Genomic DNA, 24,693 nt, shown 5'->3' on the forward strand with positions numbered 1-24,693 from the left:
CTCAGAAGAAATCCTGGAACCCTTAGCAGTCACCCCATATCTCCCCAAGCCCCCAGACCCAGGCATCCCCTAGACTACATTTTGTCTTCGATTTCCACATAAACACCCACCTCTGTTTTCACAAACTTCTCTCTGAACCGCTAGCCAGCCCTTTGACTCTGGTCCCCTCGCACCCCCACCCCTGACCTTGAAGCACAGCTCCGATTTGTGATGGTGTCAATTCTACTGAAAAGCTTCTGTGATCTCTTACCAGGGATATGCACCTGCCTTAACTGACTTCAGGTTGCTGCCTCCTTCCTCACCTGGACTTGCATCCCAGCCTAGCCTGCTGCCCCCCTGACCTTTCCCAGGGAGTCCAGGTTCCCCTCAGACAGCCTCATCTCCCCATAATCTCACTTCCTCATATTTCACACCTCCTCACATCTCCTCATGTCTCCTCACACCACCTCATATCACCTCACACCTCCACACATGTCCTCATGTCTCCTCACACCACCTCACACTTCCACACATCTCCTCATTATACCTCTTCATGTCTCCTCACACCACCTCACATCTCCTCATACTTTCTCACATCTCCTCGTACCTCTTCATGTCTCCTCACACTACCTCACATCATCTCACACCCCACATTTCCACACATCTCCTCACACCTCCTCATGTCTCCTCACACCACCTCACATCTCCTCATACCACCTCACATAATCTCACATCCCACATTTCCACACATCTCCTCATACCTCCTCCTGTCTCCTTACACCTCCTCATGTCTCCTCATACCACCTCACATCATCTCACACCCCACACCTCCATATATCTCCATATACCTCTTCACGTCTCCTCACACCGCTTCATGTCTCCTCACACCACGTCACACCCCACACCTCCACACATCTCCTCACACCTCTTAATGTCTCTCACACCACCTCACATCATCTCACACCCCACAACTCCATATATCTCCATCTACCTCTTCATATCTCCTCACACCTCCTCATGTTTCCTCACACTACCTCATACCACGTCATACCCCACACCTTCACACACCTCTTCATGTCTCTCACACCACCTCACATCATCTCACACCCCACACCTCCACGTATCTCTTCATATCTCCTCACACCTCCTCATGTCTCCTCACACCACCTCACATCACCTCACACCCCACGCCTCCATATATCTCCATATACCTCTTCACGTCTCCTCACATCTCTTCACATCTCCTCACACCTCCTCATGTCTCCTCACACCACCTCATACCCCACTCCTCCACACATCTCCTCACACCTCTTCATGTCTCCTCACAGCACCTTGCACCACCTCACACCTTTCACCTCCACACATCTCCTCCTACCGCTTCCCATGTCCTCACACCTCACCACCTCACACCTTTCACCTCCACACATCTCCTCCTACCGCTTCCCATGTCCTCACACCTCCTTATACCTCTTCAGGTCTCCTTACACCTCTTCATGTCTCCTCTCACTCCTTAAATCTCCTTACAGCTTCTCATGTCTCCTCTCACCTCCTCACATTTCCTCAGGTTTCCTCACATCACCTCACACTTCCTCACATCTTCTCACATCTCCTCATACCTCCTCACACCATGTCTATCTCTGGTTGTGAGTTTGTTGAGGTCAGGGACCAGTCTTTCCATCTTTTCTTAATTGTTAATCTCAGATTTGGTGCTCAGTGTCAGTTGATCTACCACAAATACCATCAATCTGAGTGTGGGGAGAATTGGAATTTTTATCTGGTCTCCCTTGTCCCCAGCCCTTCTGATGGTCCCTGTCATCCTACCCTCCCATTTGGTGGGTCTGGTTTTACAGGGAGGAGCCTGAGCTCACCTTGTCAGTAGCAGTAGCTGTAAAATATGGAGGAATAGTTCATCCTTGTCTGCCTCCTCCCTCAGGAACCCTGTCCCCTTCCTAGCCAGCTCTTGCTGAGGTCAGCAGGAGCCAGCACAGACTCTAAGAGATGGACAGCCTGATAAGAGAGCTGGAGTCAGCCCAGGAGGGTTAGCTCTACTTCTGGGCACTAATCAATCTTTAATGAAGTTCTCTGGAGCATAGACAGGAAAGGGGGAGGGATAAGTAGGAGAGTTTGGATTTAAAAAAAAAAAAAAAAAAAACTTGGTCCAGACATTTATGTACTTTATTTAGTGAGGGCAAAAGTTAAATATATACTATGTGAGTTTGAAATGCCAGGAATTTAAATACAGCTTTAAGGGAACTTAGGTTAAGGGTTAACTTGAAGGACAGGACAGAGTTTTTAAATTTTTAAGTACAGCTTGAAAAGGCCCAGTTGAATTCAAGACATAAACATTTTTTAATTAAAGTTTTTAATAATTAATTTTTTGGCTGTGCTGCACAGCCTGAGAGATCTTAGTTCCCTGATCAGGGATCAAACCCATGCCCCTTGCAATGGAAATGCACAGTCTTAATCACAGGACCACCAGGCAAGTCCCAAGACATAAACATTTGCTTCTTAAACAGCACGGGTCCACTTCAATGTGGATTTTTGTCTGCAGTAGGTACTACAGAACTACACCATTGAATCCATAGATATATAGAAGCTGTCTTTACACTGAGGGCCCATGATGAATTCTACTCAGATTTTCACCTGTGTGGATGGTGAAGTGAAGTGAAGTCGCTCAGTCGTGTCTGACTCTTTGCGACCCCATGGATTGTAGCTTACCAGGATCCTCCCTCCATGGGATTCTCCAGGCAAGAGTACTGGAGTGGGTTGCCATTTCCTTCTCCAGGGGATCTTCCTGATCCAGGGATTGAACCCGAGTCTCCCTCATTCCAGGCAGACGCTTTAACCTCTGAGCCACCAGTGTGGACGGTGGGTGTTCCTAATTCCTTTGTTGTTCCGGGGTCGACAGTAATTGCCACAAATTACCAAGAGTGGACGGAGCTTTTACAAATCATGGTGGAGGCTTTTCTTTTGAGGTCATTATCTGTCAGCCTTGCTTTTAGCTTCAAGAGGGTCAAACAGTTTATTAATATTGTGTATCAGATTGTGTCCTTACCTGGTAATGACTTTCCTCCTTCAGCCAGGGATGTGGATTTTAAGAGGGTATGCGTTTTGTGGGGTTCCCCCATCTTTTTACAAGGTGGAGCTCTGGGTCCCTTGTGGGGTAGAATGCTTGGCCTGGGGGGCCCCTTGGGCTCGGTGCCTTGATTGATTGGTGCCTGTGTTCATGCAGTTGAAGGCTGAGTGTGATTTAAAGTTACCATTGTTTCCTGTTTGTTGTGGCGATAGTGATGATGATGATGAAGGCTGCGGTGAACATTCCACCCATGTTTAGTGCCTTAAAGGCAGTGTTTCCCAAACTCTGTTTCCTGGAACACTCATTAGGAACACCTTCAGTGGCCAGATACCTTTGGAAAACTGCTGCATACTGTGCATTTCCCTTGAAGATTTACAATGTAGAGCAAAGCCTTTTAAAGGCTCTGGGGATTCCTGCAGGGAAAAGCTGGGTGGCCTAGCAGGTTCTAAATTTGTTTCCTAATATGACCTGTTTGCTTAGTCACCCTTGTGATTTCCCAGTTCTGTGGGTGCACCTTGAGAAGCCCAGCCTCAGAGTCATTTCTTAAAAGGAAAACTGTGGGGGCAAAGCATGTGGTGGTTTATAAAGTTCAAGTCCTGGCCCAGATATCTGATGGTCATGGCTGGGAACCCTGACCTTTACCGTGTTCCAGGAAGGAGCCTCTGGGGGTCCAGGCTGTCCTCCCATGCCTGACTCTCTTTTAGTTCATGCCCCATCCAGCTGTGGGAAGTAGACAAATGGCTTTTGTTTTGTTTATAGAGGAGGATGGTGTGCAGGTGGGCTATGCTTTCAGTTGGGAGGACTTAGCTGCTTTTGCCCCCAAGACCCAGTTCTGGCCAAGTGGTGGCAGTGAGCTGGGCACCCGATGAGCCGTGAGTTGACTGATCCACACATGTGCTCTTGTGCCATCCTGGTGGCACCAGGAGCCGTCTCTGTGAGATGAGCAGAATGAGCCGATACGCCCAGCCCAAGGCTGAGCCTCTGACCTGCAGATCAGCCTCCTGTGCTCTGACCACCCGAGCCCACAGCCTTTCTGTGGACATCTCCTCTTGTCCTTCGCCCTGTCCAGGTCTTACCTTGCCAGTAGGACCATAACCCTGTTGAAGGCGGAAGGGGTCAAATTTTTCTTTGATCCACGACTGCACTTTGCACAGAGCTGAGTCCATAGCATAGACCTGTGGGTGGTTTTCAGGAACCCAGCGATGGCCCTGGTATGAGAGTCAACTGAGTTACCTGCCACCGAGTAAGCCCCCCAAAGTGTTAAAATATTATTTGTGTGTTTCCTTGGTAAGTTCAAACACTAAAAAAATACTGTACTTTCAATATCATATGACATCACTTATGTGTGGAATCTAAAAAAAAAAAAAAATGACGCAATTTCACTTATTTACAAAACAGAATAGACTCACAGGCATAGAAAGCAAATGTATGGTTACTGAGAAGATGGGGATAAATTAGGCATTAACAGGGATTAACAGATACAACTGCTATGTATAAAATAGGTAAACAATAAGGACCTACTGTATAGCACAGGGAACTGTGTTCACAATCTTGTGATACCTGTAATGGAAAAGAATCTGAAAAAGAATATATATATATGTGTGTGTGTGTGTGTGTGTGTATGGTGACTGCAGCCATGAAATTAAAAGATGCTTGCTCCTTGGAAGAAAAGCTATGACAAACCTCAACAGTGACATGTGTGTGTGTATAACTGAATCACTTTGCCGTACACCTGAAACTAACAGGAAATTTGTAAATTAGATATACTTCAATTTTTAAAGTGGTTTAAAAACGCTGTAGTTTCACATCCTCACTCTGATATCTGTGAAGAATTATCTTGTATTTAAAAGCAAGATCCTCAAGTACTATGTACTATGAACAAGTACTAGTAGCATTTTTCTGAGAACACTGTTATGGGTTGCACGGGTCAGGATTTTATTTTGTAACAGAACTTTGGAGTCACTGACTAATCTATGCCTTATTCCTAAGAGAGGTTGTTTTTATAACATTTCTCTTTATGGACTGAAGAGAAATACCAGAGGTGATGTGACTTGCCTAAAATCCCATGGGAGCAGAGAAAGCTGAGCTAGGGGCCTGTTTGACGTAAGGGCGGTGTACTCACGTCATCTTTTTGTGTTATCACCAGGCACTTTATTTACGATGTGAACTCCTACTTCCTACCTCCTTCCAAAAAGGATCTAGGACAGAGACAGAACTCATGTCAGAAACAAAATGATTCTTCTGTAAGTCTGGAATGCTCTCCTGTGACAATCTGAAATGTGTTTCAAAAAGTGAGGTGTGGATTTGCTTATTGGAAGGTCTATAGGAATATCTGCAGTCCCTTCTCCCCCAGATGTGGATTCTGCGGATTAGAGTTCTTGATTGGTGGCGCATTAGTGTAAGTTTGAGACTTGGGGAGGGGGTCCTGCCCATGGACTCGGAGCATCTCCCGATCTCTGTGCTTGGCACCCCTACCTGGACTCTTGCTGTCACCTAATTACTGTGATCACCTATTTCAGTGTGTTTGAAATGAATGATCGCAAAGCTGTTTAAGAATATTGGGTCAAGGACTTACCTGGTGGGCCAGTGGTTAAGACTCTGTGCTTCCACTGCAGGGGGCTCGGGTTCAATCTCTGGTTGGGGAGCTAAGATCCCACATATCGTGCAGCAAAAAAATAAAGATGCATAGGATTTCTGCTGGCCAGATGGGGAGAGGGCATTCTAAGCAATAAACCATAGGTGGTTCACCAATTAAAAAACACAAAAAACCTTTTTGATGTTTGGCTACCTTTAAAAGTAAGAAAAGAATATTAGGTCAGGCAATTTAATCTCTTTAATAGTCCCTAAGAGGTAGTCCTTGGGCACTGTGGTAAAGAATCTACCTGCCAATGCAGGCAGGAGACTCGGTTTCCATCCCTGGGTTGGGAAGATCTCATGGAGAAGGAAATGGCAACCCACTCCAGGAAAATTCCATGGTCAGAGGACCCTGGTAGGCTATAGTCCATGGGGTCGAAAAGAGTAGGACACGACTGAGCGAATGAACGCACACACACAGTCCTTGGGCTAGGCAAATCTGAATTCCTCGAGGTGGGCACTGGGCCCCAGTCCAGGCCCACTGGCTTGGCATCTCTGAAGGTGGGGCGCTGGGATGTGCATCTTTAGCAGGTTTCCTGGGCAGTTCCTGTAAGTTGGAGAATTACTACTGATGGTCCTCAGAAGAGTGTCTCTAAAAAGATTCCAAGGGGCTGGCTGCTTCTTTTGCACATGGGTTGTGGTAGTTGGCCCCTAGAGTCACCTGGAGGCTCACTGCCCCTTGTGACATCTGGCTGCACCCCCAGACACACCACCAGGCATTTGGATCCACTGAAGGCTTCCCCTAGATTACGTTCACATACGCCTCCAGCAAACTGATTCTCACTGCTTGCTCCTCAGACAGGATGACAGTATCAAAGCCCTGTGACCCCCCCGCCACCACCCCGCCACTGTACCCTAGAGCTGCCTGTCCCTTCCTCCCCTGTTGCCAGGACCATGCCCTCACTCCCCTTGTCCTTCGCTCCTTACCACTTAGGCATGATTTCTCCCCTTTTGTGCTTGGAAGTGGAGGCACTGAGCAAATCTCTAGGGAAGTACCAGGGGCCCCACAGACTGAGGATGCCAGCAGATTAGTGAGGTGGGGCTGGGCCAGGAGGGCGGGGCCCACTGGGGGACATTGGGTTCCCAGAGGGTCACAGCAGCCCTCAGGGCCAGCACGAGGCAAGGTGGGGACCAGGGCCTGTGTTAGGAGCTCCGTGGAGAGGGAGTGCCTGGAGGCGGGCCATCTGGTCCCCTCCGTCCACAGCACGAGCATCTTTGAATGAATACCCTCACTTTCCCATGCCCTTCCTTTCCTTCTCTCTGTTCTGCTCCCATCCACACAAACACCAGGGGTCAGGAGAGCAAATGTATGAGCAGGTGTACTGCTGCCCCTCCTCACCCCCAGCCGGACCCCAACTGGTGAACCCCTCAGGCTCCCTCGCACACACCGTGGGAAGAGCCTTGTGTCTGGTGGGGCTGGAGCCTGGGCTGACACCTGCGTTCTGTCTTCCCTTCACTCTTTTGCCTGGCACGGGCTTTACCAGGCCAGCTTCTGCCCCCTGGGTGGAGCACATTAACAATTGTGCAGTGAAAATCTGGAGAAATTCCCACAATGTTTCATCCATAGACAATGATTGAGTTTGACACTCCTATAGTCCAGTGGGCTGCCAGGTTTAAGGCCTGAGTTGATGGACACATATATTCAAACCACATTCTTTTGGTACCAATGAAAATCCTGATAAAATGTGAGAGTGAGTTGTTTATCTCTGGGGGAAGTATGAGCTCAAATGCAAATCTTAAAATAAGAGATGTTTCGAGGCAGTGGTAGACCAGTAATACTTTTTTTAAAAAGCCATTTAACCATTTTTAAATATTTTTGCTTTTAAAATTTAAATTAAAATTTAGGCACAGCTTAAGGACTTCCCTGGGGAATCTTAGTCCCTTTGCCACATCCTCAGGTTGGGAAATCTGTTGTGGGGCCTAGAACTTTCTTAACAGTACAAGATTAAAAAAACTAAGACCTTGGCATTCAGTCCCATCACTTCATGGCAAATAGATGGGGAAACAATGGAAACAGTGACAGACTTTATTTTGCGGGGCTCCAAAATCACTGCAGATGGTGATGGCAGTCATGAAATTAAAAAAATGCTTGCTCCTTGGAAGAAAAGCTATGACCAACCTAGACAGCATGTTAAAAAGCAGAGACATTACTTTGCTGACAAAGGTCTGTCTAGTCAAAGCTGTGGTTTTTCCAGTAGTAATGTATGGATGTGAGAGTTGGATTATAAAGAAAGCTGAGCACCAAAGAATTGATGCTTTTGAACTGTGGTGCTGGAGAAGACTCTTGAGAGTCCCTTGGACAGCAAGGAGGTCAAACCAGTCAATCCTAAAGGAAGTCAGCCCTGAATATTCATTGGAGGGACAGATGCTGAAGCTGAAACTCCAATACTTGGGCCACCTGATGCGAAGAACTGACTCATTGGAAAAGATCCTGATGCTGGGAAAGATTGAAGGCAGGAGGAGAAGGGGACAACAGAGGATGAGATGGTTGGATGGCATCACCGACTTGATGGACATGAGTTTGAGCAAGCTCCAGGAATTGGTGATGGACAGGGAAGCCTAATGTGCTGCAGTCCATGGGGTCACAAAGAGTTGGACATGACCGAGCGACTGAACTGACTGACTGAGGACTTCTCTGGTGGTCCAGTGGTTAAGACTCCATGCTTCCACTGCAGAGGGTACAGATTCCCCTGGTAGGGCAACTAGGATCCCACATGCATCACAATGTGAGCGACAAGATGCTGTATGACTCAGGGAACTCAAATCTGGGCTCTGTAACAACCTAGAGGGGTGGGATGGGGAGGGCAGGGGGAGGGAGGTTCAAGCTGGGGGGACATAAGTATACCTATGGGCGATTGTTGGTGATGTTTGGCAGAGACCAACACAGTATTGTAGAGCAATTGTCCTTCAATAAAAATAAATTACAATTTTAAAAACAATTTAGGCACAACCTAGAAAATGTTTAGCTTCACGAACTTTATTACAAAGTAGACATTTCAGTTTTAGAGACAGTGACCTGGGCATGAAGGGAAAGAGAAGTTCCAAGCAATGATATTAGTTTGTCAGTACAAGTATATTGTGGCCCCAACTTGCCTTATTTTTTTGTTTTTCTTTTTTGTCATTTCAGGTGATTTTTAAAGCCAAGTCAAAATATTCTCCAGAATTACTCAAATACCGGTAAGTACCCGCTGAGGCAATTCTCTCTGTGGCTGGAGGTAACCGCGTTTCCAGCCAGGATTTTCACACATCACTTCTCTGTGACCTGCCTGCTTGTCAGGGGTCAAGTTCACTGCTCACTGGATCACCACCTACCAGGCCTTGCAGCATACTGGCCTTGATTAGAAACAAAGTCTAGTAGGGACTTCCCCGGTGGTCCGGTGATTAAGGCTCGGTGCTGCCAATGCAAGTGACTCGGGTTCAATCCCTGTTGGGGGACTAAGATCCAACATACCATGTGGAACTGCCAAAAATGAAAAAAGAAATGAGAGTCTGGTGTGTTTCCTTCCAGAGAGCAGAAAGGGAAGTTAGCCGTGCACATGGCATTTAAACCTTTTGGAGGCACTTGGGATGGGACGGGCCTCAGCAGAAGGAAGAGGGGCTCCCTGAAGATGCCTGTGTGGCCAGGCGGCCCCCTCCCTCCCCCCGCCCGGGTGCAGGTGCAGCTGAGATCTGGGTGGGGCTGAGTAAAAGAGGCTCATAATCTGGACCAGAGGAAGCCTGAAATCATAGGCTGAATTTATTGCAGGAGGTGGACTTGCATATTTTTCCTGTGGGCAGGGTCTGTTACTTGCCCCAGGTTTTTAAAGAGGCCTGCTAACTCCCCTGTGGCTTGAATGATCAGCCTCGGCCAGAATGGGAAGGGAGACAAGGTGTCAAGAAGCCATGAGATAGTCGCCACACGAGTCAAGGTGTCTCAAGTCCCTGCCCGGGAGAGCTCGACTATCCAGACACACATTTCTGGGAAGGAGACTTTGGCCTCTTACCTTCTTGAGTCAAAGTGAAATTTTAATTATTTTATTACTTTACAAATATATAAAACTATATTCCTATTATATTTAAACACATTGAAAGGGAAAGTGTTAGTTGCTCAGTCGTGTCCGACTCTTTGCAACCCCATCGACTGTAGCCCACCAGGCTCCTCGGTCCATGGAATTCTCCAGGCAAGAATACTGGAGTGGGTTGCCATTCCCTTCTCTAGGGGATCTTCCCAACCCAGGAATCGAACCCAGGTCTCCTGCATTACAGGCAGATTCTTTACTGCCTGAGCCACCATTTAAACAGGTATCATCTTAAATTCACAAAGACTGTTTATATAAAGTTCTGAAAGTGTATACTCTGATCCCCCTTTGTATCCCAGGAAGCTGGAGTTCAGGAAGTTAGGTGACAGCGTACTCAGGCCGAGATACAAGTGATGAGACGTGTGTGCTGTTTTTGTTTTTCATCTGATCCTGCTGTCTCCCTTTACTACTTAAAAAAAAAATTGTCGAAGTGTAGTGGATTTTTAATGTTGTGTTAATTTCTGCTGTACAGCAGAATGACTTCTTTTTCATGTCCTTTTCTGTGCTTTATCACAAGATATTGAATAGAATTCCCTGTGCTGTACAGGAGGACCTTGGTGTTTCTCCATCCTGTATATACTAGGTTGGGTCTGCTAATCCCAGACTCCCAATGCTTCCCTTCCTCTTAGCAACCACAGATCTGTCCTCTTTGTCTGTCCCTTCACTGCTTTCTGAGAAGTTCAGTTCATGTTTCTGCCAGACTTGATTCTAAGAAGGTCAGTTTAAAGTAACAGTGCTTTACAGTCAGCCCTCCGTTGTGGGATCCAAGGATTCCACACCTGTGGCTCCAGAGGATCATATCGGGAGGCACGATATGCCTCAGATGACATGTACTGCAGCACTCTCAGTCCGGGACTTGAGTATCTTTGGGTTTCGGTGTTGGCTGTGGGGGCCTGAAAGGTGTCCCTTGCAGATACTGAGCTATGATTGTGTTAGGAAAACCTGGGAGGGGTAGGAGGGGGAACATTAAGAATTGAGCTTGGATGTGGGCCTCAAAGGAGGCTGTTTGGAGTGTGAGTTGATTTGGGCAGAGGCAGTGGTTCGAGACAAGAGCTTCGGAACTTGGTTGAACAAGAGCTGTAACAGAGGCTGGAGGAGGGAATGTTATTTCCCGAGGAAGAGGATGCAGGGCAGAGAGACATGGACACTGTCACTCTAGGGGATGAACAGGAGGAAGACAGACCAGGGACCTCCAGAGACAGGCTCAGATGGGGGAAGGATGGAGCTGGGGTCACACCTTTGAGGTCAGGGAGAAGATGGTAGGAGGAGGCGGGGCCAGCAGAGGGTACCTGCAGAGGAGGTGATGAGGCAGGAGGGGACACCTTTTTCTAGAAGTTGCTCTTGAGGGTGAGGATGAGGCCTCACTCTTCCCTGGGTGACATCGGAGGAGAAGCACAGGGTCCCTTGAGTTCTCACGGCAACTCTTGGAGGCTGGAGAGGAGGAGTGAGCTCTGTGTTACAAATGTGAGGGCACAGCAGCCCTGAGTGGCCGAGGACTTGCCTGGTGTCGCATCTGTGACCTTGCTCTCTGGGTCACACCCAGCAGATGCAAGCAGAGCAGCTGAGGCGAGGAGTGGAAGCAGAAGCTGAGTGGGTGGCCAGGGCCACACTCCAGCAGTGTGGGAGCTGCACCGTCTGGGTGTGAGTGGGGCCTGCTTGTCTTCTGCTTTCTCCGTTCCCAGTGCCCTCTCACTGTCCCATAGAATTTTCACAGTGAAGAAAGAGGAGTAAGAATTTATATCCACTGTAGTGGTTAAGACTTTACCTTCCGATTCAGGCGGTGCGGGTTCGATCCCGGGTCAGGGAGCTGAGATCCACAAGCCTTGTGATCAAAAAACCAAACATAATGCGGAAGCAATATTGTAACAAATTCAATAAAGGCTTTTGGGCTTCCCGGTGGCGCTAGTGGTAAAGAACCCACCTGCCAGTGCGGGAGACGTCTCATAAGAGACATGGGTTCAGTTCCTGGGTCCAGAAGATCCCCTGCAGGAGGGCATGGCAACCCACTCCAGTATTCTTGCCTGGCGAATCCCATGGTCAGAGGAGCCTGGCAAGCTACAGTCCATGGGGTCACAAAGAGTTGGACAGGACTGAGCATAGTATTTAAAACAATGCCCAAGAGGAGTCCTTTGGAAAAGCTGAATGTCCATATTATGCTTTTTTCCGGAGCTTCATTGCCATCACATGGATAGAATGTATGCATAACACCAGCAAGGGGTCAAAAACAGTAGGGCTGATTCCAGAGGTTCTAGATGTTTCCAAATTGTGTTCTTCACAAAAGCACAGCAGATAATAATAGAACAACAAGAAACAGGGCTTTTGAGGAAGCAGATTGAAGATTTTTAGTGACTCCCAGTTGGCCCTGCCTCTGTCTCTCTCTAAGCCCCTGATTCCCTCCATCACTATGGGAACGTGTAGAGAGCTAATGAAAACCTTCATAATTTAAGGTTTTTGACTAATTTACCATGAGTTGCATGTTGTGCTAATGCCCTATGTCCATTCTCTCCCCTTGTCTCAGCAGCCCTTTGGGCAGATGCAGACATGTTCAACTTAAATGGTCTGTTTTGTTAAGTTTAAAAATACAGTGTAGGATATGACTTAAAAAATTTTTTTTTTAAATTTTTAAATGATGATTGCTTTACAGTGTTGTGTTGGTTTCTGCCATACAACATGTGAATCAGCCACAAGTATACATATGTCCCTTCCCTCTTGAACCTCCTTCCCATCTCCCCATCCCATCCCACACCCCTAGGTTATCACAGAGCACTGGGTTGAGCTCCCTGTGCTATGTAGCAGCTTCCCACTAGCTATCTGTTTTACATATGTTAATATATACATTTTAATGCTATTCTCTCAGTTCCTCCCACCCTCTCCCATCCCTTGCTGTGTCCACAAATCTGTGCTTTATGTCTGCATCTCTATTCCTGCCCTGCAAATAGCTTCATCAGTACCTGAATGGTCTATTCTTGAGCCAAGAATAGACTCGAGTGATACTTACCTGAAGTAAACACAATATGGACAGTCCTAGAGAGAAACTTGAACTGATTTCCATATTGGTAAATGTGAGAAGTGTCTCTCTAGACCTTGCACAGGTCACGTAGGCAGCATGCAGCTCTGAGAAACTGCAAGTTAAAAATGGCCACCACCACTGCCCCGAGGCTAGTGCAGGGGTTCCCAGCCTCCAGGATCTAATAGTGCCTGATGATATGAGGTGGAACTGATGTATTAATAATAGAAATAAAGTGCATCATAAATAAAATGCGCTTGACTCATCCCGAAACCATCTCCCACCCTGGTCCATGGAAAAATTGTCTTCCACAAAATTGGTCCCTGGTGTCCAAAAGCCTGGGGATAGCTGTGCTGCTAGTGAGTGTTCCATGCGAAGGGGCTGCTGCCCAGACTTGATGACTTCTGAGGGGTAAAACCCTTTTAAAACATTATCTCACTAATCCTCAGGAAGAGGCTGCAAGGTCGGTGTTATTGAGGCTGTTTTCTGGTGACACTAGGGCTCACCCAGGGCCACCTTGCCCAGGCTCTCAGTGTGCAGAATGGCTGGTGCTCTCCCCGAATCCCAGCCCAGCCTCGGAGCCCGGCTCTGCTCTACCATCCTCGTGAGCAGCGCGTGCATCAGCCCACGTCCACACAGCCCCTCTGACCCTCGTAGCCTCCCGGGGACGGGGACGCGGGGCTCAGGTAAAGGACCCCCCAGGGCACTCTTTGTGGTTGATTTGTCATTTAAATCTGGGGACCCTCCAAAGTCCGAACCTTTTTCATTGCATTATACATGTTGATTTACAGTGTGTGCCAGTCTCCAGTCTCCAGCCTAGTGGCTCAGTTATACACATGTATACTTTCTTTTTTTCTATTCTTTTCCATTATGATTTATCATATGATATTCAGTAGAGTCCCTGTGCTATGCAGTAGGACCTTGTTTATCCATTCTAAATATAATAGTTTGCATCTACCAACCCCAGACTCCGAGCTCTTAAGTGTTAACTTTGGCATGTTCTGCTTCTAGCATTTAACCAACAAACAAAAATCCCTCAAAAATCCACAGTTTCCTCGGGGATTGATCAGAATGTACAGGAAGCCTGTGGGGAAGGCTGCCTTCAGCCTCTCTCTCTCCTTCCCAGGTTGCCCCTCTACCTGGCCTCGCTCTTCATCAGCCTTGTTTTCCTGTTGGTGAATTTAACTTGTGCGGTGCTGGTGAAGACGGGCACCTGGGAGAGGAAAGCGATCGTGTCCGTGCGCGTGGCCATCAACGACACGCTCTTCGTGCTCTGTGCCGTCTCCCTGTCCATCTGCCTCTACAAAATCTCCAAGATGTCCTTGGCCAACATTTACTTGGAGTCTAAGGTAAGGCGGACACATGGTCGAGATCCTGCCATTAGCCTTATTCTCGAGTTTTCTGGGATTTCCCTGGGAGTCCATTGGTTATGATTCGGCACTCCTGATGCAGGGGCCACAGGTTTTTATCCCGTGTTGGGGAACTAAGATCCCACATACTGTGCAGTGAGGCTCACCTCCACCAAAAAAAGTTCCCTGGTTTGCAACAGAAAACAGAAATCAACCAATGCCTCTCCCACCTGACCTCTTGCAAATGATTAGCTGTGGTGGTGTTGCCAAGACACAGAGCCGTGTAGTTCATTGAACTTTGTGAGAAGAATTGACTCCAGGTGGCTCGAGGTTTACTGGGGTGTGCAGAGTTCCTGACAGAGAGGTAAATCTCTGGTTTCTGGATACAGAGGTTTAAGTGAGAGTTTAGAGGACCCGTGGCATTAACTGTGCCACTAATATTGTTAGAAACACACAGCTGGTATTCCCTTTGTTCCTAGCCCTTTTATAAGCACTCTGCATGTAGGTAGGACTGTAACCGTCAAAATTCAGGGGGAATAGGTGTCACCTACCTAGGGAAATGGAGGCACGGGATGTCAGAGTCTCAGCCCGGGTCACACAAGCCAGGAGACGCAGAGCCGCGGTGTGGCCGCAGCAGCCTGGCTCCGGGCTCGGGGGTCCATCCTCTTTACCACCGGGTCGTGGCGCAGAGACACTCAGATCCCGGCGCACTGCTGCCTTGACTGTGCCCCTGTGAGGGACCCTTAACAGGGGAGCTGCTCCTGGGGTTCGGGACAGCAGGCCTCTCACGGTGACAGTTCGGAGATGGAGTCAGACCGTGTGTTGGGCCGCACCCCGTAGGCCTACAAGGCCAGGGCATGCCCAGGTTCAGTACTGAAGAAAGCCTGGAGTCAGCGATGGCTTAAGGGATCGGAGATCTTACACGTCTGAATCACGGTCATGGAGCAGCATTCCACATGTGCAGCGGACGGCAGCAGGACGGTAGCGGGCTTCGCTCCAGTGTCGGGGGTCAGGAAGGAAGACGACCAGTTGTAGAGGGAATTGATATCAGGTGTGATCAGTGGCTCAATGGTAAAGAATCTGTCTGCAATGCAGGAGATGCTTGGGACGCTGGTTTGATCCCTGGATTGGGAAGATCCCCTGGAGGTGGGCATGGCAACCCACTCCAGTATTCTTGTCTGGAGTATCCTATGGACAGAGGAGCCTGGTGGGCTACAGTTCATGGGGTCACGAAGAGTCAGACATGACTGACGAGACTGAGCACGCATGGGCTCATTAGTTACCAGGGAAACCAGCAGAGGGGCATGACACGCACCACCACTTTGATAAGAAGAGTCACCAGCTGGGCCTGGGGGCAAGCCCATAGGAAGGTCAGTTGTGTGAATGGGTGTAGGAGAAGCAGGCACTGGTCGGGCAGGGCACGTGCAGAGACCAATGCCCCCAGCCCTGGAGTCCCTGTTTTCTCCTTTCCTTCCCCCAGAGTTACAGAGAGGGGCAGATGTGCTGCCTGGTATGGTGGTTCTGCAGTGCCCCTCACCAGCCTGGTCCCCAGTTCCCCCTCATTAAGGAGCCTGGTGATGTGCGGAGGTCAGAGTGGATGCTCTGGGCTCCCACTGGCCATGGGACCCTGGCCCCACCAGCATGTTGCCCACTGAGACTTGGTTTTCTCACATGTAAGGTAGGGTGATTCACAGCTCCTCTGCTTTTGAATTTCTTTGGCACCCTAACCCTTGCCAGGGAACCCATGTGGTTGTAATGTCACTGGTCTGAAGACCTGAGCACTCTGCTTCTTAAGATACTTGGTCTTCAGCAGCCATCAGTAGATTAAAATCTGTACCTCCAACTTCAAAATTACAAAGCCTTCTTCATCAAGGTATCCTGTGATACCTTTGCCTGAGCTCTTGCAAAATCTGAAAAGTTAGTGTAGCAGGGTCCTTTTTTCATTGATAAATGTTGACAAATTTTATACTTGACTTTGCCTTAGCTTTATTATTTACACTGTCTCCCGTATAAGGTCTATTCAAGGCTTTTTGAAAACAGAATTATGGGGACTTCCCTGGTGGTCCAGTGGTTAAGACTCCACGCTTCCAGTGCAGAGGGCTCGAGTTCAATTCCTGGTCAGGGAGCTAAGATGCCACAGACCTTGTAGTGCGGCCAAAACAAAACAGAATTGTGGTTTTAATAGGAGGGGTCACACTTTGTCAGATTGTCAGATTTAGATCACCTCTGTGCCAACAATCTGATGGACTACCATTGGCAAAATAAAATAATAGCTTAGATTTAGTTAGTGACTTCCAAACTCAAAAATGAATTTCAGTTTTTTGGCTAACTGTTTTTAACACCAGGGCTTCCCTGGTGGCTCAGTGGTAAAGAATCCACCTGCTGGTGTGGGAGACACAGGTTTGATCCCTGGGTCAGGAAGATCCTCTGGAGAAGGAAACAGCAACCCACTCCAGTATTTGTGCCTGAGAAATCCCATGGACAAAGGAGCCTGGTGGACTACAATCCACGGGGTTGCAAAAGAGTGGGACACGACTTAGCGACTAAATGACAACGACAGCTGTTTTCAGTTAGCAGTCCTTTAGCTAACTTTGGACACTGATAGCTTCATTAGTGGGGGCACAGATGACCAATTTTCACACAATCCCAAGCTCTGAATCACAGTGGGACTGCAGCCTTCCCAGCCTAGGACAGTTGGGTCTTGAAGACATGCTCCCTACCCAGAGCCACTGTCCACAGTTCCACTGTCCCCAAGCTGCCATCCCTCTGAGGTGGTTTTGTTGTCTCCAAGCCAGGGGGCAGGCCCTGGGCTCATAAGCTCAGAACATCCTTGGAGCTGAGCAGCGGCACTTAGAGATTTAACCAAATAAGTCATCTGACTGTCTTGCTCTTCCAAGCCTAGGTCTTAGGCAAATAGTTCATGTTTTCAGGTTTTGAAGCATCTCTCTGAAGAGAATTGGAAGTTTTAGGGTGGGTGTGGAGTGAGGGGAGGCTTGCAGTTGGGTTGAAGGTCTGAGAGTGGAAGAGAAGCTGGGAGGGTTTAGCAGTTCTGAACAGGGGCCATGCTTGGGAGGGGACCTTGGTCTTGGGCCCGGATCGGGGACCCCGCTCACGGTTCCTGCTTTTCCAGGGCTCCTCCGTGTGTCAGGTGACCGCCATCGGCGTGACCGTCATCCTGCTGTACACCTCTCGGGCCTGCTACAACCTGTTCATCCTGTCGTTCTCTCAGAGCAAGAATGTCCATTCCTTTGATTACGACTGGTACAATGTGTCAGACCAGGTCAGTGGGCGCTGGAGCCTTGCTTTGGCAGCATGCCGTGTGGCAGAGAGGTGTCAGCTCCTTGCTTTTGCTGCTGAAGAGCTGGGTGACCTTGGGAGTCACTTAACTGGGTGGTGTCTACATCCTCATGTCAAATGCAATCACAGTACCTGCCTTGTTCCAGCTCACACGTCTCGTGAGAAAATTAGAAAACAGACACACTTCTCCTTGCTACTTTCTGGGGCTTTTGTCAAGCAGTACTTAAAATTTTTAAGTGGTTTTATATAAATGTAATATGATTTTATTAAAGGGTGAAATTTGCAAAGATAAAAATGAATTGTATTCAGGTTAGAAGACACATAAAATGATGAAGTGGTGTTTTGTTTTGTTTTGTTTTTAATGGAGCAGTAAGCGAAAGAAATGTAGACAAAAGTGACCAAGGATATTAAGGGGTTAGAAAGAGCCCATTTTACATCTCAGTATGAAACTCTTTCTTTTTTATAATGTATTCTAGAAATTCGTAGACAAATAAACAAAGGTAATGAAATATAATCGGAGAAGGCAATGGCACCCCACTCCAGTACTCTTGCCTGGAAAATCCCATGGATGGAGGAGCCTGGTAGGCTCCAGTCCATGGGGTCGCTAAGAGTTGGGCACGACTGAGCGACTTCACTTTCACTTTTCACTTTCATGCATTGGAGAAGGAAATGGCAACTCCCAGTGTTCTTGCCTGGAGAATCCCAGGGACGGGGGAGCCTGGTGGGCTGCCGGCTATGGGGTTGCACAGAGTCAGACACAACTGAAGCGACTTAGCAGCAATGAAATATAATATGGCATCCATATTCGCAAAAGCTCAAAATATAAACGACTGAGAGGGGAATTCCCGGGCTGTCCAGTGGTGAAGACTCTGTGCTTCCACTGCAGGGGACATGGGTTCAGTCCCTGGTTGGGGAATTAAGATTCCACATGCTGCATGGTATGGCCAAACAAAGAGAAGGAAAAAAAAGAATGAGAATTAATCAGCATTCTCTAATTTGAAAAGTATCATTTCTTTGTCTCCAGCCCTGGACAAAGTGCCAGAAACACAAAAATGAACAGACCCATCCTTCCATGTAGAAGTTTATGTCCACTGAAGAAAAGAGCCACACAGAGAAGCCATTAAGCAAAGAAATAGAAGCTTCTAAAGTAGGAGTTTACTGGGTTGAATGCTCCTGAGATTTTCCTGGGTAAACACTGAATATCCAACTATAGACAAATCCACCTCTAAAATCCCAACTGTTCAAATCTTGAATTAACACTCTGGAGGAAAGAAGAAAACAACCGTGCTAAGTTAAAACCGATGGCAGGGACTTCCCTGGTGGTTCAGTGGTTAAGCCTTCACCCTCCCAGTGCAGGGGACTCGGGTTCCATCCCTGATCGGGGAACTAAAATCCCACATGGTGCAACTCAAATAGATAGATTCTACCAAAAACAACAACAACTGAGGGCAAGATGAAATCCATAAGAGGCTCGTGCCAGGCATTAGACTGGATTCAAACCACAACCATCATAATCACCAATCAAACCAACAGCACAAATGGGGGGTGGGAGGAAGGTGGGCAGGGCGCTGGTGAAGAATTTCCTGTTGTGAGAAATCAAATACATACAAATCTAAACGTGCAACAGTGATAAATTAGAGACTTATTCATGATACCCAGAGGACTTTTATCGTGGTAACATGTAGGTACAACTGACTAATCATTTCTAAGTGCACAGTACATTCACAGTGTCATGCAACCATCACCACCATCCATCTCCAGAACGTCTTCATCTTCCCAAACTGAGACTCTCTCCTCATTAAGCCACAAGGATTTGGTTTTAACAAAATACTTATTTCAATGCTTCTTTCAAGTAAGAGCTTATAAATACAATGAATTCAAAATATCACAAATTTTTATCACAAACAACACAATTCTGTTGTTTTGGGTGGCTGTTTGTTTATAGATGTCAGGATCTATGTGTCGCAGCCAAAATAATCTAGGAGCCAGCAGATGGCCCCAAGATGCAGGTCATGTGTGTAGAATGGTGGAGCACACAGCACACTTCTGAGACATGTGGGTGGAGTTTCAGTGCAGCGTTTGAGTCATCTTTCTGAAGAGGCGCGAGATTGGTTTTGGGTACTGTAGTTTAAGGCTTCCCCGGCAGCGCTAGCGGTAAAGAACCCTCCTGCCAATGCCGGAGACCTGGGTTCCATCTCTGGGTCAGGAAGATCCCCCGGAAAAGGGCACGGCGAACCCACTCCAGTATTCTTGCCTGGAGAATCCCATGGACAGAGGAGCCTGGCAGGGTACAAGTCCATGAGGCCACAAAGAGTCGGACACGACTGAAACGGCTTAGCGTGCACACGTATACTTTGAGCACAATGTGGTGGAGAAGGTGAGAGGGTTCCGTGTAGGGACCGGCCCTTTATGGTTTGATGGCGTTTCTGTCTTCCTTTGAAATGCCGGCCTTTCTGACAGACTTGCCCAGAAATAGCCTCACACACCCTGCCTCTGGCCTTCAGAAAGGAGCGCGCTGCTACACCCCATCTGCTCAGCTGTCTCACTGGTCCAGGAGGCCAGCATCCTGGACTGGGAGGCTTTTTTTTTCTAGACAGTCTAGCCTGCTGTAGGCTTTAAAATGTAAATATAGGATGTGGTTAATGTGAAGAGAAATAAAAAAAACTGACACATTTATTCCAAGGATTAGACTAAGGCTACGATTGTGATATGCTGCTCTTGAGAACTGGGAAGTGGGGGACTTCCCTCATGGTCCGGTGGCTAAGACTGCATTCCCAATGCAGGGTACCTGGGTTCGATCCCTGGTGAGGGAACTAGATAGATCTCACATGCTGCAACTAAGAACTGGTGCAGCCAAATAAATATTAAAAAAAAAAGAATTGGGAGAGGGACTTCCCTGGTGGTCTAGTAGTTAGAATTCCATGTTTCTAATGCAGGCGGCACGGGTTTGATTCCTGGCTGGGGAACTAGGATCCTGCATGACACACAGTGTAGCCAAAAAATGATTTTAAAAAAGAATTGGGAGAAGGCAGCAGAACAATATCATTATTCGGTTGTCGAAGAAAAGTTAGCTTAGAGACTTCATTTGGATGTAAGGAAGATTCCTGGAGGGTGAAGGAATGAAGCATCAGAGACTGGCAGTTACTGTCTTTGAATATTTCGAAGACGATAATTGTCTCTCCTGGGACTTCCCTGGTGGTCCAGTGGTTAAGAATCTGCCTGCTAACGCAGGGGACATGGATTCAATCCCTGGTCCCAGAAGACCCACCATGCCAAGGGGCAGCTAAGTGGGTGTGCCACAACTACTGAGCCCACAAGCCCCCGAGCCTACGCTCTACAAGAGAAGCCACTGCAATGAGAAACCCGAGACCACAGCTAGAGAGTAGCCCCCACTCACCGTGACTAGAGAAAAGCCCATGCATTAATGAAGACCCAGCACAGTCAAAAACTAACTAAATAAAATGTTTTTAAAATTATCTATCCTATATGGTTTAAATAACTACCCCCCCAACCACCAAGGTCTGGCACAGTAGCATTAATAGTATCTGATTTCAATGTGCATGTTTTAGGGGGAAGAAATTACACTGTATTAGATTTAGTCTCTGTCATATTAGAACTGAATCAAACTTGTTCTGTCCTCAGTCTGGTGACTCTCCATTTTCTCCCTCTCTCCTCCCCAGGCGGATTTGAAGAATCAGCTGGGAGATGCCGGATACATAGTGTTTGGAGTGGTCCTCTTTGTGTGGGAACTCTTACCTACCACCTTAGTGGTCTACTTCTTCCGAGTCAGAAATTCTACGAAAGACCTTGTAAGTAATCCACTTTGTATTTGCAGAAAGTGAGTGTGAAAGTCGCTCAGTCGTGTCCGACTCTTTGCGACCCTATGGACTGCACAGTCCATGGAATTTTCTAGGCCAGAATACTGGAGTGGGTAGCCTTTCCCTTCTCCCAGGGATCTTCCCAACCCAGGGACCAAACGCAGGTCTCCTGCATTGCAGGAGGATTCTTCACTTGCTGAGCCACAAGGGAAGCTCAAGAATATTGGAGTGGGTAGCCTATCCCTGCACCAGCAGATCTTCCCGATCCAGGAATCGAACTGGGATCTCCTGCATTGCAGGTGGATTCTTTTGCAGAAAACATCTCCTAATTCTAATCACAAAGCCTACAGTTGGAATTTTTTCTTAGATTTTTGATAGATTCTTCCATCTTATTCTAATATGAAAAGTTCCTTTGTTTCATTGAGACTTTCTTTTCCATTCATTATCTTTTGAGGGAAACTTGTTTTTCAGTTTAATTTTACCAAAAAAAGAAAAAAACACCCAAAAACATTGCATCTCGAATCCTGGAGATAGTGATTAACTTTTTTCCTAATGAAACAGCTGCCTCACTAGTCTTTGAGCCTTGACTTGCTATGAACCAAATATAGAAGCTTTTATTTTAGCCAAGGAAAATGGAGAATGGTAACTCAGCTCTTCACCCCTGTGTTGTGCTGGATGGTGATTAGGGGAGGGGGTGGTAGGGAAGACAACTTTATTGTGAAGAATGCTTAAATCACTCCCCCAACTCAGTCGCATTTCTGGTCAACCAGCTTCATATAAATGTCCTTATGGGAGGGGGCAGAAAATGCAAAACCTGGTACTGTGAGGGAGCTCATGGAAGCTTTGTTCCACGAATTATTCCACCCAGAGGAACTAGTGGTAGAATCACTGATCTGTGAAGCCCACAGAAAAGTACATGTGTGTGTGACTTTCTCGGTCATGTCTGACTCTTTGTGACCCCAAGGACTGTAGCCCTCTGTCCATCCAATTCTCTAGGCAAGAATACTTGACTGGGTTGTCATTCCCTTCTCCAGGGGATCTTCCCGACCCAGGGATAGAACCCAGGTCTCATGCATTGCAGGAAGATTCTTTACTGTCTGAGCCACCAGAGAAGCCCACAGAAAAGTAGAGTAATGGTTTTTGGTCAACATAAGCACAGCGTGGGTGGCAAGGAAAGCACTGGTTTTCATGACCAACTTGTGTTTTATCTTGTCTCTTTCTTAGTCATCTCTGGATAGTCACTGGTGAGCCAGGAATAGGAAAAAATAAAAAAATAAAAGTAAGACTGGAAGGGGGTGGTTGGTGGAGAACTGCAGCCTGACCCATAAGCCCCTGAAGATAGAGTGGCAGTGGGCACCATTTTCCGGATCTGAGGGTCAGTTTCCTCTCCTTTTGCCATTTTTACCTTCAGAACAGCAATTCGATGCCCCCGTTGACTATTCCTGGCATTGGAAACTCCTGGAGGCTTCTATAAAGTCAGACTCAAATTCTTCGGTGTTGGTAGCAGAGAAACATGAGGAGAGTGGGCACTGGACTCTAGGCTAGAGTCCAGTGCCTTATTTTTCTTCCTTTTCTGAAGAAGTTGAAGTTTTCTGGAAAGAGCCTCTTAACAAAAATCCCTCTGCTCTCTATGCTTTTCCTTGGCTTTCCACAGCCTTCTTACCACTTCTTAGTATGTCAGAGGCTTAGCTATACTCCCAAATCCAAGGCAGTCTGAAGGAGAGACTGGACATCTGGGTCCTAAGGAGTGAAAGTCTGTCATTCAAAGTACTATTTTATTAACAAATTATTGACCAGAGGTGCATTAATATGTCTTTTGTTACCCAAACATTATGGACCAGAGACAACATGTTTTTAGAGAGTGATACAGTTGACATCACTGTGCCAAGTTGTTAGAGCTTAAAATTAATCAAAGGTTCCTTCTATAGCTTATGATTGTCATTATCATTCACGTTTTGCTTCATTAGATTTTTGTTCCAACCCTGTGTATATTATAAGGCTTCCCTGGTGGCTCAGACAGTAAAGTGTCTGCCTGCAGTGCTGGAGACCTGGGTTCGATCCCTGGGTTGGGAAGATCCCCCAGAGAAGGAAATGGCAACCCACTCCAGTACTCTTGCCTGGAAAATTCCATGGACTGAGAGGCTCCTCAGAGCCTGGTAGGCTGCAGTCCATGGGGGTGCAAAGAGTCGGACATGACTGAGCAACTTCACTTTATGTATATTATAAATACAAATTTATTACTGTAAAATTTTCAAAATGATGCATCTCGAAATTTTGAATGAATTTTTTGGTGAATTTTATGCAGATCCTTTCTCTGATTATCTGAGTGACCTGTATACTAGTGTCTTAAAAGATGATAGTTCTGCAAAATACAGTTCTGATTCAGACATTGTGAATATTAGCCCAAAAGAAGACAGAAAGCCTAAGTGATTGGTTCTGATAAGGAAAGAGAAAATGAAGCTCACGGTGCTGGAGGAGACTTTACAGGTGTGACAGGTGTAATTACTGAATATAACAACCCACAAAGTGCTAGTAAAATAGCAGAATTAATTTTTGGCTGGCCAAAATAAAAGTCACCAGCCACAGGCATTAGTTTCTACAAAATTCCTTAGTGAATAATGAGTTAAATAAAGACAGAATAAAATGGATAGTTCATCTGTCCTCTCAGGTCGCATTATCCAGGGAAACATGCAGCCTTAACACACCCTCTGTGTATATGGAGTTACTTGGCTCTTGTGTTTGAATATATCTACTGTTTAGGGTATTATCTAGAGCAGTGGTTCCCAAACTTTTTGGCCTCAGGATACTTTACACTGATACATTATTAGTTATTATTTGTTTATTGAGGTATAATTGATATAAATTAGTTTTAGGTATACAGTATAATGATTTGGTATTTATATATATCGCAAGATGATCACCACAATAGGTCCAACTAATGTGTCACTGCACATAGTCTACAAAATTTTTGTGTATGTGATAGGAACTTCGAAGATCTACTCTTTCAGCTACTTTCAAATATGCAGTACAGTATTAACTATAGTCACCATGCTGTATGTGAATCCTCATGACTCATTCATTTTTATAACTGGAAGTTTGTATCTTTTGACCCCTTCCACCTATTTCACCCACCTCCTTCCTATCTCAGGCAGCCACCAATCTGTTCTCTATATCTGTGAGCTTGGTGTTTGTCTGTTTTTAGATTCCCTATATAAGTGAAATGATATGCTATTTATCTCTTTTTACCTTTTTCTAGTTGACTTATTTCACTTAACATAGTGCTCTCAAGATTCAACCATATTTTTGCAAATAGCGAGATTTCATTCTTTAAAAAAAAAGTATTGTAGTATAGTTGATTTACAATGTTGTATTAATTTCTGCTGTACAGCAAAGTGACTCAGTTATGCATATATGTATTCTTTGTCATATTCTTTCCCATTGTGGTTTATCAGGAGGTTTCATTCTTTTTATGACT

At 46.6% G+C, this 24,693-nt stretch overlaps 1 protein-coding gene across 1 annotated transcript in view; it reads left to right on the top strand.

Annotated features, from left to right (window-relative positions):
• Positions 1 to 24,693, top strand: part of GPR137B (G protein-coupled receptor 137B) — a 63,842-nt gene that overhangs the window by 16,802 nt on the left and 22,347 nt on the right. The window contains 4 exon segments of the mRNA XM_019954140.2: positions 8,817 to 8,866; positions 13,881 to 14,103; positions 17,234 to 17,383; positions 21,081 to 21,209. Of these exon segments, the coding sequence (XP_019809699.2) occupies positions 8,817 to 8,866; positions 13,881 to 14,103; positions 17,234 to 17,383; positions 21,081 to 21,209 (552 nt within the window).

The sequence above is a fragment of the Bos indicus genome, chromosome 28 (assembly GCF_029378745.1).
Source record: "Bos indicus isolate NIAB-ARS_2022 breed Sahiwal x Tharparkar chromosome 28, NIAB-ARS_B.indTharparkar_mat_pri_1.0, whole genome shotgun sequence".
Lineage (NCBI taxonomy): Eukaryota > Metazoa > Chordata > Mammalia > Artiodactyla > Bovidae > Bos > Bos indicus.